General features: G+C 40.2%; 1 protein-coding gene across 1 annotated transcript; it reads left to right on the top strand.

The window, feature by feature from the left end:
* The first annotated feature begins 5,672 nt into the window (after positions 1–5,672).
* Positions 5,673–15,299, top strand: traf1 (TNF receptor-associated factor 1). The gene is made up of 10 exons (XM_036527961.1): positions 5,673–6,031; positions 7,357–7,441; positions 8,415–8,513; positions 8,686–8,847; positions 12,063–12,125; positions 12,371–12,439; positions 12,595–13,023; positions 13,451–13,628; positions 14,162–14,310; positions 14,884–15,299. The coding sequence occupies exons 1-10, from the start codon at positions 5,826–5,828 to the stop codon at positions 15,100–15,102; spliced, it is 1,659 nt and encodes a 552-aa protein (XP_036383854.1). The 5' UTR covers positions 5,673–5,825; the 3' UTR covers positions 15,103–15,299.
* The last annotated feature ends 2,495 nt before the right edge of the window (positions 15,300–17,794 follow it).

The raw sequence follows: 17,794 nt of genomic DNA, 5'->3' as shown, positions 1-17,794 counted from the left end.
CAGAGGACGCTGGGCTACAACTGCAGTTTAAATAAACACATTAACATAGTACTGGGTCCTGCCCCATGTCCACAGTGTACCAAAAAATCCATATTTATCTTTTACAATTTCAAATGTTCAAAAATAATGAAAGTAAATTTTAAAAACACACACGATGTAGTACCTGGGTTAACTATTCTGCATATTTAGGGATGCTCTGCAGAGACAGTGAGTGTGTTTTACGCTGCTCTGCAGGGCAGTGAGTGTGTTTTACTCTGCAGAGACAGTGAGTGTGTTTTACTCTGCAGGGCAGTGAGTGTGTTTTACTCTGCAGGGCAGAGAGTGTGTTTTACTCTGCTCTGCAGGGCAGTGAGTCTGTTTTACTCTGCAGGGCAGAGAGTGTGTTTTACTCTGCAGGGCAGTGAGTGTGTTTTACTTTGCAGGGCAGTGAGTGTGTTTTACTCTGCTCTGCAGGGCAGTGAGTGTGTTTTACTCTGCTCTGCAGGGCAGTGAGTGTGTTTTACGCTGCTCTGCAGGGCAGTGAGTGTGTTTTACTCTGCAGGGCAATGAGTGTGTTTTATGCTGCTCTGCAGGGCAGTGAGTGTGTTTTACTCTGCAGGGCAGTGAGTGTGTTTTACTCTGCAGGGCAGTGAGTGTGTTTTACTCTGCTCTGCAGGGCAGTGAGTGTGTTTTACGCTGCTCTGCAGGGCAGTGAGTGTGTTTTACGCTGCTCTGCAGGGCAGTGAGTGTGTTTTACTCTGCAGGGCAGTGAGTGTGTTTTACGCTGCTCTGCAGGGCAGTGAGTGTGTTTTACTCTGCAGGGCAGTGAGTGTGTTTTACTCTGCAGGGCAGTGAGTGTGTTTTACGCTGCTCTGCAGGGCAGTGAGTGTGTTTTACGCTGCTCTGCAGGGCAGTGAGTGTGTTTTACGCTGCAGAGGCAGTGAGTGTGTTTTAAACTCCTGTTGTGTCGGTCTGTGTGGGAGGATTCTCCACCACTTTCACTCAGCAGAGCTCTTCCTAATTAGAATCCATCTGGAAGGCACTTGATGTAAATAATATGGCACAATACACTGCTATATTTATGTGCACATAACAAGTCAAATAAAATCTTTGATACTTGAAATATTTCTAAAAAAAGCAACTGTCCATACGGTTTTAGGGTAGTAGGGAGACTCCTACTAGTAATTTCTGTAACTGCAATATTGTACACTCCCACTGGTCCTCATAATTTTACCTGCAGGACACTAACTGTCCCTAGAATGTCAGTCCTTCTTAATGCTTTTGTGACAATGCTTAGATGAGCATTCTCAAATTCAAATCTTTTTTTTCATTCTTTTTAGACTAAAATGCACTAAATCAATAGACAGACAACACTTTATTTCCTCTGAACTGCAGGTGTCACTGTCATTTATTTGGAACACATTGAAATTCTCATCCCACAGTGACAGTGAAACATTCTAGGTCATTTTTGCTGAATATAATGTGCTTCTATGTTCTCATTGGCATTTAATAAACATTCACATTTTATGCAATTCCCTCGATGCGTCAGCCCTGCTGTTGTAACATTAACATCGCATTTGCTCAACAGATGTTCTGTCAGCACATAATCTAGCGTGAATTACGTTACTCAGAATATGTACATGTTACCTATGTCTCCGGCTGAATATTTAATGAAGCACTTTGGTTGAAATTTATGCCCAACGATGCAAACAATATCAGAACTTTTGGGTTACAAGTCTTGCTCCTTACAGCTACACCACACTGCTGCCCTGCTCCTTACTGCTACACCACACTGCTGCTCTTTACCGCTACATCAAACTGCTGCTCCTTACCTCTGTACCATAATGCTGCTCCTTACTGCTACACCATACTGCTGCCCAAACTGTTGACCAGGAGTGTACATATCCTCATGATATATATTCCTAGGAACAGATGGTAGATCACAGATGGAATATGGAAACTTTATGCATGTTGTTTGATCATCACTGATAATTTTTCACATTACAAAGAAGAATTTTATGCTTAAGAATTTAATGCATCAAATTAAAATTTCCTAAGGGAAGGGGACTGATCATGCATTTTGTGATGTGCAATGCCTGACATGACCATTATTCCTCAGCCCAATCATGTCTCATGATCAGAGAAAAATAGGGAGCACATGTGGAAAAACTTGCTTTTGGAACACATGAAGAGGTGGTATCCTGTTATCATATACTGTACGTGTGGCTAGTGCCAGCCTGGTGGGGGCTCACAACCCCTACACTCTATCCAGTGTAGGAAAGCTTCTGATTTTAAACACATGCACAACCTCAGGCTCCACCTAAAGTAGTTTTCCCTCTCACCTGCTGCCAGGACCTAAAAGAAGATGCAGCAGAAATGACTTCCTCTACTCCCTCTGCACAAAGACAGAGTTGAGAACAGCAATCCCTTTAATGAATCACCTTTTCACTATTTTTAACTTTTTCTCTGATTTTTCCTCTTTGGAACACCGTCTGGATTTTTCTTTTTAAACTTTTATCTACTACTATTAACACACCATTTTCTTTTGCAATGATTCTTCAAATAATTGAGTTTTTATTGGTTTATTCACTTTTACTTTCTTTGCACTACTTTTACTTTCAATATGTTTCAAAAATACATTTTCGCCTTTTTCTTTTATTTTATTCAGCAATTCATTTATTCGTTTGTGTCTGAAGTTAAAAAAACAAAAATTCTCCTACTTGCAAACAACTACAACAAATGAAGCCAAACAATCATCTGTTCCCATCACTGTCTGTGGAAAACCAGCTCTGACCCCGCTAACAAACTTTCCAATGAGCCGTGGGATCTCTTTGGTTCAGTTTGCTAACAAACTTTCCAATGAGCCGTGGGATCTCTCTGGTTCAGTTTGCTAACAAACCTTCCAATGAGCCGTGGGATCTCTCTGGTTCAGTTTGCTAACAAACTTTCCAATGAGCCGTGGGATCTCTTTGGTTCCGTTTGCCAAAGAGACAGAGATGAAAGCAGAAAGCAAATGAAATGTGGAAGTAAACGTGGAGATTGTTTCTGTGCTGACTGATGGCTGAGAAAAGACTCCACTTTTTGGAATTAATTCTGAAAGAATGACTAGGTGTTAGGCATTCCCCAAATCTTTACAGTGGGGGCAGCAAGGGAATTGCCCCTCTGGGCCACCATCTTAATCAGAGACTCAGACAGAGATTCAGTCCCTGATCATATGGGACACCTGCCTAATGCAAAAACACTACCATTACAACACCAAACAACTACCACTGCAAACACACACACCACTCTACATGGGAAGTACCACTGCACATGGAAAATACCACTGCAAACACACACACACATACATGCTCTCTCTCTCTCTCTCTCTCTCTCTCACACACACACACACACACACACACACACACACACAGACACACCACTTACCACAACAAGTGATTTCTAACTCCAGTATAAATCATCTGCTGGTCAGAGCTTGATATTTTTTTACTGATCTTTAATTTGATCTCTAAAGTAGGAGGTGATGTAGTAATTATTAATGACAATAATACATTTTAGATAGAGATAGAGATACTTTATTTGTCCCTGTAGGGAAATTGGTTTGTAGCACAATCACAGGGCATTTCATCACAACATCACAGAGTCACCAGGAGACCAACAGACATACTCATACGATACCCATACAACATCACAACATCACATAGTCACCAGTAGACATACTCATACACATAGCCATACACATGCCTTGCACCTTGATACAGATTAGCCTCGCCAGACATCCAGCTTATTATTATATGCATTACCCGTTTAAAAAATTTAATGGCTTGAGGAACAAATGAAAATTTGGATCTATTTTTAGTGAGTAGTGGGGGGCAGTATCATCACCCAGATGGCAACAATTCAAATGAGAGGCAAGGGGATGCCTCTTTTTTATGTAGCACTTTTCTCAAATCTCAAAGCACTTTACATAAAATGTCACAGGAGGTATGATAATCAAAAAAGGAATAAATACTGACACATTATAGTGAGATTTTAGTTTATAAACACCATGAACACAGTAAAAACAACATCACAACTGTTCAGTTTGCCTTGATTGCTTGAGCAGATTCCTCCAGAATGTCACTTCTGCAAAACAGTTAGCACAACCCCCAAAACTAAATCATGTTTGCCAAAATAATACATTTCATTCACAAAATGCACCAACTCACTCAAAACATTTAAGACATGCCACAAAATCAAACAAGTCTACCAAAACAACATCTCACAGTTATTACTATAATTTATTACACAATGAATACTAAACTGCAACTATCAATATACCCAAAATGGCTACCCTTCTTCAAGTGTGTGTCAGTTTTGATACTATAATTATAGTATGTGAAAGCAAGTGAACATACCACAGCCTGGGCTGCATTCTTCTTTCCTAAAGGACTTTACTGAAGACCAGAGCAGAACTACAGAAAATAAACAGAATTTATGAAGGGGAGGATATGTTTAAGTGTTAAAAGCTCAGTTTAAAAGGTGAGTTTTCAAGGTTTTTTGAAACTATGTTTCTTCCTCTAATATGTCTAAGGAGCTAGTTCCATGGATAGTAAGCAGCACTTGTAAAAGCCTTGACCCCCCCAAGGAGTGAGGAGTGGCACACGACCTGCCTGAGCTTCCAGCCAGGAGAGTCCTTCAGCACAATGAAGGCAGACCTTTTAGTGCAGCAGGGTTAGGGTTAAGGTTAGGGTTGGTGCAGCAGGGACTTATATAGTATTTATCCTGCTATATCAACGGGTTTATCATTTAATTTATTACAATAAACTGAAATTGACTGTCTGACGCATATAGTTTTTGTTGGTTGTCATTTGTCAGAACATTGTGTCTGATTTGTAGTTTGTAAATGTGGAGTTAGATTAAGGTCCACTTAGGTTGTGTTATTGTGTACTTTATTATTCTAAAACTTTGTTAGGATGGTTTCAAGTGTTATATTTTCTTTGCCGTTTGTGTTTCCATTTATACTATTTGAGAAAATACTCCCGTGGCCATACGCCCGTGTGTAACAGCTGTTGTGAAAATAGGCGGCGCTCTGGCGGCGAAATGAAAGGTGACGCCGCGCTGGAAATTCTTACCCTGAAGGGGCTTTCCAGAAACCGAGGTCATCACATTCTGAGAAATACGCTGCTGCGTGATTTGTGACGCATTTTATGAGATGTCACTCTGTCTTGTATATTGGCAAATTAAATGAACCAGACTGTTTCTGTCACATTTTGACAATGTCAGTAAAGTGTTGGAATATTTTCATTTTGCTGTGTTTGTGTCTGCACGTGTAACTTTTAAAGGTTGTTCTAAGTAGCTGTCAGCTAAGAATTCTTAGGTAATTTGCACTGCGTGTAATTATGTTCATCATATTGTCGTTTTTAATGCTGTTACATTGCCTGTCTGCATTTACCTTTACAAAAGCGACGTTCTGAGACTTATGACGGTTATAACATTTATCGTTTGTATTTACAACAGTTATTCATTCCTTCGATACAGATCAAACATGAACGTGGATTTTAAGCAAATTTCCGGGTCTGAACAGGGGGAAATCCGCGGTAGTTTTTTTTTTCAAAACCAGATACTTGCGTTTTATGTAGAAAAGCTGGAGCTAGCTCTATATGTCTTGCTAGTTTTTACGCTGACCTTTACACACGTAGGTGGATTTTATTCATAGCAATAAAATAAACATGTAGAAACCGCCGTTTCTTTTACTGAAACGCGAGATCGTATAGCCTGCCCTTACTCTGCTTAAAGTAGCCTGCAGGTGTCAGATACCTGTTTGAGAACAAAGACAGATTCAGTCAAAGTCACAAATTAATCTAATGGCAGCAGGACCCGCTGGCGACCTCGCCGATGTTTCCTCCACTCCGGATGAGAATGAGTACCCCTCCGGCTTCCCGCACAGCATCTGCGACGACGTTCCTCAGGACAAGTATCTGTGCAGCAACTGCAACAACGTGCTGAATAAAGCTCGCCAGACCATGTGCGGTCATCGCTACTGTCTCGCCTGCGTCAACTGGCTGGTGAGGTAAGGCGAGGCTTCGGTCGGCATGTGCGCTTCACTCCATCATTTAACCTACTTTTACAACTTCCTAGCGACACGTGTTCAGACCAGGAGTGACGATAATAATTTAAAAAGAATTTAAACTTGTACTACTGCTGTATAATAAGCCACTCACTACTTCGAGCAAAGTGGTGTTTGAACCAGGACAATCAAGCTACAGTATATAGCTCAAGTGTTTAATGATCAACAGATTCAAACATGATAACGGCCTCCCTTCTAACGCATCAATGTTTTTCTAAAAGAAGGGTCGTGTGGTTGTTTGCTGTGTTAACAGATATACACTCCATTTGCTTCCCGTGTTAACACAACATTGTGTGGAGGACATAGTGTGCAGCATTTCGTGAGACATTTTTGTTGTAGGTTAACCCATCATTTCCTTCTACTCTTAACTTTAACCATAGTCGCTGTAGTTCTTTATCACCAGTTTACAGAACCGACTAAGAGAAAATCAAACACAGTAATAAGTCTTGATTTTTACTGTACCGCATACGTGACATTTATTAGTTCAGTGCTGTTTTTATCAGCAGCTCTTAGGCCGCTGATTGTTCTAATTGCGACTGTTTTAAAGTCTTTCCCCTGTAGCACTGTGGTTATTGTAATACTATGTTATACATTATCACTTTTGTTCAAGCACTTTACCAATGTTTTCTGGACCTGTACTATTACTACCACCACTACTACTGTTGCTGGTGCTGCTATTATTTTGTTGTTGTTCATTATGATTTGGATTTGTTACATTTATATTTTGCACCTAAAAAAACTTTTATAGTTAGAGTTTAACAGGAGAGAAAACCCCCTGTTTTTTTCCAGCATGACTCTTCCTGGAGTGACCCTATCATTAGAAAAAGTGAAGCATTACCCTTTTTATATTGTTTTTAAAGCTGTACACCATGAGGGTACAAAGAATGTCTTCGAGTCATTTTTCAGGAAACGGAATAATAATAATAATAATAATAATAATAATAAAAGCAAAAAAAAAATCAAATTATGGTATTATTGTAGTGTAAACTTAATAAATACAGTCTCTCTGTATTGTGAAGTAGGAAAATACAGTTATTCACCAAGCTGTTGATGAGTGACAAGTTGTTTCTTCATTAGCGTCTGGGGTTTAAAATTAAATTAAGAGGCTTTATCGTTGGGGTGTGGCAAAGGTGGGTCATTTTTTGACCCTGAGGACAAGGGGAGTATACAGAATATGAAGATTACACACAAGGGTAAAACAGAACTTTGTTAAGAAACCATACTTGGACATGGACATCAAAATGTGTCTGTGTGTCTGTACTGCACAGGAACAATAAGAACCTGGTATGTAAGAGATGCAGAGAAGAAGATCGAAGCCTAGAAGGTGACAACAGCATCCTGACACCAGACAATGTAAGTATCAATGTAGGTATTTCTGTGTCACAAGCACATCCAGCCTCATCTTCACAAAGTTTGGTCAAACAGTGAAGGAGGCTCCACGGAGCATGAGCCTTCTCCTAAAGGTTGTTAGTTTTGTTCCCAGGTGGGCACTGCTGTTGTAGCTTTGAGCAAGGCACTTAACCTTAATTTACACTGTAAATAATTAGTTGTGCAGTGCACCTGGGTAACATGTAAAGGTTGTAAGCCATGTAAGTCAGTCTGGATATAGCCCATCTTCGTAGCAAATGTGATGTAACATTTACAGAGCATAATGCAGAATCTGACACACCCTCTGCAGCCCACTTCTCTCCTCTCTCACATCTGCCCATGCTGGGCTCCTTAGACCTGCTACACCTGTGCTGCACACAGGTGATGCTCAGTTCTTTATACCTGCTCTAAATATGTTATGTACAGGTGAAGCACATGCTCTAACTGTGCTCTGCACAGATGATCCTTTGTTGCTTCAATTCAGCAAATGAAGAGGGATTTAGAGAGAGACACCTGAAAAGGTGAAGATGTATAGTCCAAAATCAATGAATCTCAATGAGCAACATGGAATGTCAAAAACAAAGTAACACAGAGGTTCTCATGGCAGCACCAATGCAATGGATCAGAGTACAGGCCACCACATTTAATACCAGTGTAATTCTGTAGAATCATTATGGTTGTTTCAGAGGGACTCTTGGGATTTTAGTGTTAGTTTTCTTGACTGGACATTACATTTGATCTGTGAAACATGAAACAGCCCTTCGTTTCTTCTTTCCTCCATATTTTCCATTTCTCTGAGATTACATTTGGTAACGGGAGGTGCTAATCCTGCCTGCATTGCTGCACTAACTGCAACTGTCAAAGAATATTCAAACAGCAACTCAACTTCTTTTAAAAACATTTAACCAAAGAGAGTCTTTTTCGCACGATTTCCAGTGTCCTGTCTCTACTGCTGCAGGTGTTCAATGATGCTGCCATCAACAAGGAGATTCTGGAGCTAAGGGTGCACTGTGCTAACCAGGGCTGCAGCTGGAGGGGTATTCTGAAGGATTATGAGGTGCTGACCATGCTATATTTTTCCCCATAATTATAGATAACAAACTTACATAATGATCACTTGCTGTCTGAATTGAACTGTTGCTTTATGTCTTAGTGACTCTCTTGACCAGACCAGGTGAGCCATTATATTTAGTGACAGTTTCACTAATGGTGTGGAACTCACTCCTCAGGAGCACCAGAGTGGGTGTGACCACGCTCTGATTCCCTGCAACATTGGCTGCGGCCACATGGTGGAGAGGAAGAAGCTGGCCTCTCACCTGGCGAAGGGCTGTCCTAACAATATGTCTCCATGTCCCACCTGCTCCCAAGCAATGAGCCCGACTGAGTTGCAGGTGAGATGTGTTCAGAGGTCCGGGGTCAGCTGCAGGAAGGAGGGCAGCCACTACACAATGATATATGTGCAAAATACAATGTACACATACTAAATTATTATTCAGTATATATACAGATCTAAATTACTGTATAGATCACCGTACAGTATATGCACAGCTGAATTACTATGCAGGAAATGCATATAGCTAAATTACTATAGAGTACCGGTGAAAAGTTTGTACACATCTGATTAAGATAATGGGAAATATGCACTCAAAGACATATTGATCAAAAGAGTTGTGCTTAAATGTTTTAAATTTGTTTATGAGTCAAATACAATATAAGATAGTTTTGATTTGTTTTCAACATTTTTTTGGTCACTGATTAGTTTCAGTTGTGTTATTTATATAGTTTTGATGTCTTCACTATTATTTTAAAATGGGGAAAAATAGTAAAAATAAAGACTGAAAGTTGTACTGAAACTTTTGACTGGTACTGTATAACCCTTAGCTAAATGCATGCCGTACCTCTTATAGAGAGGGAGTTCCAGAGGTCCCATCTATGATTATTCCTGTACAGCAAGGCTAGTGTGAGAAAAAAGCATTGTATGAAATATTATGAATATTATCATTGTATATGCCATTACAATTCCACTAAGAACATAAGAAAATATGACGAGAAGTGGCCATTCGGCTCAGCTAAGCTCGCCATTACAATTAAAGAGTATTCAAAACTGCATCAAGTCTGGACTTGAATTGCAAGGGTCTCTGCCTCAACTACATAACCTGTAGTCATGTAGTTGACCTGATTGATAACTCTTTGTGTAAAATAATATTTCCTTATATCAGTGCGGAACTTACTCTTAACTAGTTTCCATTTATGTCCTCTTGTTCTACAGGCTGAACTCACCCTAAAAATGTATTGTAGTTAACCTTATTAAGTCCTTTTATAAATTTAAAAGCCTCAATTAAATCACTCCTAAGCCTCCTCTCGCTAAGTCTAAATAGGTTAAGTAACTTGAGTCTTTCCTCGTAGTTTTTATATTTCATGCCAGGAACTGATTTAGTTGCCCTTCTTTGAACTTTTTCAAGAACCTCAATATCTTTCTTATAGTGCCGTGCCCAGAACTGCACACAGTATTCCAAGTGAGGTCTGACTAAGGCATTGTATAATTTCAATATAACCTCCTAAGATTTATACTCAATACTTTTGGCTATATATCCCAGTATCCCGTTGGCCTTTTTTACTGCTACAGCACACTGTCTAGATCCTGTTAAGCTTGGGTCAGCTATTACTCTCAAGTCTTTTTCAAATTGAGCACATTCTGGTTTTCCCCCCCATGAAGTAGTCTTGTCTAAGGTTCTTATTTCCCACATGCAAGACTTTACATTTATCTAAATTGAATGTCATATGCCAGGTATCTGCCCACTTTTGGATGCTGTTTAGGTCTTCCTGTATTACCTTAGTTGATTTTATACTGTTGGCTAGACCCCCTAACTTTGAACCCACTCAGTGATAGCTCCTGTAATTCCTGCAGATTTCATTTTCAGTATGAGCCTCTCATGAGGTACTTTGTCAAATGCCTTTTAAAAGTCCAAGTAGATAATATCATAAGCTTTGTTTGAGTCCAAACATGCTGTAGCTTCCTCAAAGAAGTCCAGGAGGTTTGTTAAGCATGACCTCTCTCTGCGAAAACCATGTTGTCTGTCCTTTAAGAGACCATTTTTTTCAGGAATAACTCAAAATTGTCCCTAATGATGGATTCCAGTAATTTACATGTGATACAAGTTAAACTGACATGCCTATAATTTCCTGGATCAGTCTGGTCTCCTTTCTTGTAGATAGGTACTAGACTGCCATGTTTCCGGTCATCTGGCATTTCTCCAGTTTTAAGGGATTGCTTAAAAATAACTGCCAGAGGCTTGTAAACCAATTCTGCTAGTTCCCTGAGAACTCTTGGATATATTCCACCAGGACCTGCTGCCTTATTTGTTTTAAGTTTTTGAAGTTTATCTAGTACTTCTGCATCATTTAAATCAATTTCCTCCATAGTTCTCTGAGAATTGACTGCACCTGAAGGCATAGGTGAAAACACTTCACTAGTGAAACTCTCCACAAAGTAACTGTTTAGTGTATCAGCAATAGCTTTGTTATCATAAACCATAACTCGATCCTTATTTTGTATACCTCTTATTGCATCCTTATGTATCCTTTTTCGACTGTAATATTGAAAAAAGCGTTTAGAGTTACTCTTTGCATCTAGTGCAAACTGTCTTTCATAAGCTTCCCTTATTTTTTTCTTAACTTGATCTTGCATATTACTGTATTCAATCTTATTACTCCCTGAGCTGTCCAACTTGTATTTTCTACATAATTTCCTTTTTTGTTTCAAACTGTCCCGTAATGACTTATTCATCCACTGTGGATGCTTCTTTTTCAGCTTTCCTTTTCTCACTTGTGGAATTACATTGGAAAAATGAAGGCTGTAATTTCAAAGAGACTTTTTTCTATAACCAATGTTCAGAAAGGATGTAGTATAGTGTGGCACCACAGAATCTGAGAGGAAGGAGAACAGCTGTGTATCATGGAAACCTCCCTCTGTGGAGGATGAACCAGGAAAGGTTGTTTTGCTCATGTGCTGTCCTCACAAAGGGAACGTTTGTTTTGTGCTGGGTTTGGATGTTCAGTCTGTCAAAACCCTGCTCTGGGACTGTCCTCCACCTCACATTATGCACTGACATCCCCTTTCTGGAATTCCCAAAATATTTATCCATCTGTGAAAGAAAAGGTTCCACAGGCATTATAAACTGCTGTCACACCATGACACAACTGTTTCTGTCTGTAATACATCTGTGAGTGTCACTCAGAGTCTCCAGCCCAATTTGCTCTGATTTAGTGACTGTGAGGTGTGGGAGGGCTTGACTGGTGTTATGCTCACGCTCACTAGTCTGTGAGTGTTAGCCTGGTCTAGCACTGTTGAACTGGATACACTGCTGTTTTTTGTGTTGGACGTCACTCTGGATAAGAGCATCTGCTAAATGAATGCAATGTAATGTAACATACTGCTGCTGTTGCCACCTAAATGTAGGTGCATCCAGTAAACAGATTACATTGTCCAGTGGCTTAAAATGAGACAGCCAAGTCGAGTAGGAAAGGCAAACAGCATCCACCCCTCCTCACTCAGCAGAGACTTTCTGTGTACCAGTCCTAAGATGCTTGATTGCCTCTGTTGCAGAAGCACATCTGTCAGAGTTCAGCTGTTGAGAGGCATCCAGCCACAGCGCTAAGAGGAGAAAAGGTACAGTAAAGGCCTCATCCATTTGTAGTTTTGAGTTTTTCAAAAAGTCTTTTGTGGTTAAAAAAAACTCAACCTTTACTTTCATTGCTTTAATATTTGTTTATGCTATTATTTGGCAAAATTGCAACTCCTATGTCTAAGTGAACATGTGGTTGCATTGTTCTCTGAACTGTAAAAGAACAGATACTGTGTTGAAATGGAACCTTTGCCAATTGGTTTTGTATGAAGTCTTCTTGTCTTTCCAGAATCAGCTACCTTCAAGCTCTGGGGCAACAGAACAATGCTGCTTCTCTGAAGTTGGCTGCAGATTCAAGGTAATCTGGGCTTTCTGACACCCCCTACCCCCCTCTGTGGTATGGAAGGAGCAGGCCCAGGAGAGCCATTTCTCCAATGACTGCCTTTCAAAGCAGTTTGCGTTTAGCCTGCTGTATGAGTGAGTTTCCCTCTCTGTCTGTGCTCTATATGTCAGGGGACAGCAGAGATGATCAAAGTGCATCAGGATTCCAGCCATGCAGGGCACCTCCAGCTGCTCCTTCAGGTCACTGCTGCTCTGCAGGCATTGCTGCTGACAGCAAAGGCCCGCGGCCCCGACAGCCCGCTGCAGGAGGCCCTGGCTGCTCTTCAGCTGCAGGGAGGTGTGGAGCTGGATGGGGGTGGGATAGTGGGGGCAGAGGATGTAGGAGTACCTGAAGAGTCTGCTACTGCTCACAGCCTGCAGGATGACCAGGCTGCTGTCCTACTGGGGAAGCACCTGGAGGAACTACAGCAGAGGGTTGATGTCTATGAGAACATCGTCACTGTCCTGAACCGAGAGGTGGAGAAGACCCAGGTTACAGTGGCAACATTAGAGCAGCAGAACCAGAGCAACCAGGAGATCATCCAGCACCTGGAGATACAGGTAATCATCATCATCATGAGCTAAAATGCTCACTGGAGTTCCACAAATGTCCTGTTCCACAAATGGAGTAACTGTTTGTGTTTTTCTTGAATTGAATGTTGTCCCCTCATTGCAAACCTCCTGCTGAAAATGAAAACAAATCAGGAAAATAATGCAGCCACAAAAGTAACAGTGACTGTGCATCACGACCAATCGAAAAGCAATTAAACGTTCTTTATTTCCATACCATCTGTATAACATAGGATAATGGTGGGCTGTTAAAAAAAATGTTAACGTAACATTAAATGTACTCACATCTGTCACTCTAGATAAACCACAAAATGTATTGTAATGTAATAATTATGGCAAGTTACTGTAAAAGCTCAGATTAACTCAAATCCAAATTCCTCCCTGTTTGGTTCCATGACTGGGACCGGTTGGTTTGCAGGTCTTGGAACAGCAGCGGAAGCTAGCCATGAAGGACGTACTGATTGCCTCCCTGCACCAGCGAATCACAGCTCAGGAAGATGTCTCCTACAATGGCACCTTCATTTGGAAACTGTGTGACATCAGTAAGAAGATGAATGAGGCAGCCTCTGGACGCAGGAATAACCAGTACTCTCCAGGTACAGCTCTGGCCCTTTGGCCGAATGTAATGGAATGTAATAACAACATAAGAACTGTCATGTTCTGTTTATAGTCTACAAGGTACTATATGCAAGCATTATTGAAGGCAACAAGTAAAGCAAAAGGTTGTGATGGAGTTTACTGGATTTTCTGTTACACGCTTAACTGGTTAATTGTGATAGTGTTTTCTGTGCATGTTATATTTTTACTGAACATGACAGAATCACCTGATGAAAATCGATTTTTCATACTCAGAGTGCTGTCTAACTAGAAATGCTGGAAGAGTTTTCAAACCCTAGCCCTAACCCTACATTGTGTTTCTTTGGTAAAGTAATTGTATCTGTCCCTGTGTATATTTATCTTTTGGATACTCAAACAGTTAACCACAGCTCTTAAACATATGTGTACAGATTCTGATGGGATTCCATCCTCAGCATTAGAGCACTGCACTCAGAAATGTCTGTTTATTTATATGATATTCAGTGAGTCTCCAGCACTCTGAGGTAATGACTTCACCCTCTCTTTGCCTCAGCGTTCTATACCTCACGCTACGGGTTCAAGGTGTGCATGCGGCTGTACCTGAACGGCGATGGGGTGGGGAGAGGCACACACATTTCCCTGTTTTTTGTGGTCATGAAGGGGGAATATGACGCCCTTCTTTCATGGCCATTTAAGCACAAGGTAAAATGGGGCTCCTCTGATCCAAGGCACAGGCAGGCTTACAGATTAACTGTCAGTGTTTGCAAAAAAACACCATTTACACCAATGACTGTATTCTCCTAATGTACACAAAAGTTGGTAAACAAACTACTGCTATCTAATACTCTCTCAGAAAAGATTAGAATTTGTTCAAATCATCTTTATATAAAGCACAGTCTTTTGAATTGGTAAATGTAATATCTATGTACCCGATGTTTCTCAATGTTCTGCTCTGTTGGATGAGACTGAAACGAAAGTATTAGGATTGGTTGGACCTTCCTTATATATAAATCACCTTCAGTAGGAACTTGGATATGCTCTGGTGCTGGTGTGTTTAACAATAGATTTTTTCATGTACAAATACTAATTGACTTAGAAAGATAAAATTGACTTAAGCCCCAGTCAGGTACTAATCAGAACAAATTCTGAGGAAATGACCTGCCACTCACTCAGGAGTGGGGACTGGCACCAGAACAGTACCAGCTCATCAGTGACGCCCAGTAAAAGCAGATTCATTTTAAGAATTATCCTGATTCTAACACCACCCTCCTGCAGGTCACCTTCTCCCTGCTGGATCAGAACCACAAGGAGCATGTGGTTGATGCTTTCCGACCAGACCTGTCTTCCTCGTCCTTCCAGCGGCCCGTCTCTGACATGAATGTGGCCAGCGGCTGCCCCCTTTTCTTCCCCCTGGCGAAACTGCGTTCCCCCCGACACGCCTACATAAAGGACGACACGCTTTTCATCAAGTGCACCGTTGACACACTCTCCTGAGTCTGCCCGGTTGCCATGGCAGCATTTCAGCCACTGACTTCCTGTGTCAAAATCTGATTACAGCAGGAAATTCTCTCAGAGGGAAACGGCAGCTCTTCTGACAATTTATATGCAGACAAAGCTATTATTTAACTACAGCTTTTATATTTATTGTATTTACTTCTCTTTTTTCTAAAGTGTTTCAAGTCAGATATTAATTAGGGGCATTTAAAAAGTATGTACAACTATAAAATAAAGCTTCATGCAAAAGATAATTAAAGTGAAAGAGTACCAGAATGAACTTGTTTACATCACACTAAACCTTACAATTTAGTAAGGTAAAGTGTAATTTTCACAAACATCTTGTAAACAATAATACCAATCCACAGTCTCAGGTTCCAATTTCCAGTGTAACGCACCTTAACTACACAGGCTTCTTTGCCGTTACACATTGAATACCTAATATATCTAGGTATGAATTTTAATGTTCCTCCCGTGTCATCTACAGGTGCTTTTTGATTAAAGATTTCATTCAGTGGTTTAGTTTTAGCTCCACATTTATATGGACACTTGAGTGTGATCTTATTTAGTCTGTCTAGAGTGAAATATTTTTGAAATGAACAGTCCTAGGTAGTGCACAAGCTTCACTGTTACAATACCCTTCAAAATATCATAGACTATATCTGAAGGATATAGTCAAAACGTCTTTAAATTAAGACACATGCTTTTTCACTCCACGCCAGGTTGTTCATTTTCCTGAGCAGATTTCACATGTGCATCATGGCTTTCTACTGATATGAGGCTGAAAGCACCTGATACACTTTGCTTGTACTGAATGTTGGATCTAGATTCTGTACAGAATCTACATTTGTTGTCTCCTCTAAACTCTACAAAGCGAGCAATTCCATCAGCACCAAGGTTGTTAGCCACTACACACAGGGCTGTACCCTTGATACACTGTCCTAGTTGTGGGATGAAGACCTCATGTTGTTCCAAGAGCACAAAATATAGGAAAATGGTTCCAGTATTTTGTTATAGCAGTAGGTTGTTACATTGTTACATAGTCACTTTCACACAAGACTGCCCAATAAGCTGAGGTGAATTAGACAGAGGTGAATTACAGCCAGGTGGTAAGATGCTCAAAATCCAGTATATTGCACAAAGTTTGAGCTTCTTCTGAGATGGGTTAAGAGGCTTACAAATCTTAAAGTCATCAATTTACAGAAAATCTTGATACCCCTTCCATCAGAACATATTTCTTTAAATGAAAGAAATGAAATGTATAGCTGTGCTTCACTTTTTGTTCTTTACTTTTCAACACTATCAAGCACATCATCTCAGCCAAGAAGCTGCTGCAAAAACAGGTGTGGAGGTATATACTGATGAGTTTGATCACTCTTCTCATCTAGTAGCTGTTCAATTGTTTCAACAGCTTTGCAGTTACCTCTGTAGAATTGTTTGTGTTTGAAGGATGTATTCAGAGGGCCACAATCTCCAATTGCTCTTAGCAAGGAGTTAGATGACCATGCTGCAGTAGCACATTTTTCAGTTAGTGACTTATGAAGACTGTGGTAATGATGCTCACAAATGTCAGCAATAGTACTGTTTGACATAGGGAGGGATTCAAAGCTTATTAAGAAGAGCAATGAAGGGCTATGCCTATCTGCATAGATAACCTATGCTAAACCTATGCTTCAGGGTTTCCAGGGTTATCTTTCTTTTGAATGTTGGTGACCATCATGCACATCTGTAATGCCTTCAGAATGCACATCTTCAGTCGATGGTTCTGTTATATTTTAGTTTCTCTAACTGTAACAACACTAGGTTTAAAGTTATTGGATGAATGAGAGTGATGTTCTGTTTTTGTATGATTTAAATGTTCCATAGACATTTTTGTGAAATGCTCAGCCATGAAACATACAAATAAGACTTTCCTGACTCCTAAAATGTGAATTTATATGACCAAAAGACTCTCTTTCAATGGCAATTTCAGCACATACACAAACATGACAGCTGAATGTTGACAGTTGACAGTTCTGCTAGTTTTGGAGATGAGTATGTTGCATATGCTCCACATAAGTGAGAATGAAGTGGATTCCATGATCTAAACATGTATGGTCAACCTGAATGCAGAGATGGATATGGGACCCAAAATAAGGATGCTGTTACTTAAAGGTCCTGTTAACATCTGGTATTAAAATGCATCCACAATTGGATGTTTGCCAAAATCGGATGTTGATGGGCAAGTGTAAATGCGCAAAAAACATTTTTAAATATAATCATGATTGGTCCAAGAGAAGGGTTTCCTTTGACTTTGAGTAGAGTTGCAAAAATATGACCTAGAAGTCAAACAAAATCAAGCCCATTTATTTTTAATACAAGTCTCAAATTTGATCTAGAGGTCGAAAGTCACCATTGATTTCAACTGGAGTCAGGAAAACATGATCTGGAAGTCAGACAAAATCATGTACGGTGACTTGGAATAAAGGTCAATAAATTTGATGTAGAGGTCCAACACATTCATCATCACTGACTTTGAATGAAGATCCAAAAAAGGTGATATGGGTTTGAAATTAAATATCTGAGCCTTGAAGTGATCAAGGCTGCTGCTAAAATCTGTTGAGTTTGAATGGACAAGGAAGGAATCACCATTAACTTTGAATGGACAAAACAAAACTTTTAGGGTTGGGGGATAAGAGATAGGGGTTACAGG

Source organism: Megalops cyprinoides, chromosome 4, assembly GCF_013368585.1.
Source record: "Megalops cyprinoides isolate fMegCyp1 chromosome 4, fMegCyp1.pri, whole genome shotgun sequence".
In the NCBI taxonomy this organism is placed as follows: Eukaryota; Metazoa; Chordata; class Actinopteri; order Elopiformes; family Megalopidae; genus Megalops; species Megalops cyprinoides.
The sequence above is the reverse complement of the archived record's forward strand: the minus strand, read 5'-3'. Positions and strand labels throughout refer to the sequence as shown.

Coding starts and splice junctions, on each gene's coding strand:
- traf1 (XM_036527961.1), top strand. CDS start 5,826: ATGGCAGCAGGACCCGCTGGCGACCTCGCCGATGTTTCCTCCACTCCG. Junction 8,514..8,685: donor GTATTCTGAAGGATTATGAG/GTGCTGACCATG, acceptor CTCACTCCTCAG/GAGCACCAGAGTGGGTGTGA. Junction 12,126..12,370: donor CAGCGCTAAGAGGAGAAAAG/GTACAGTAAAGG, acceptor TTGTCTTTCCAG/AATCAGCTACCTTCAAGCTC.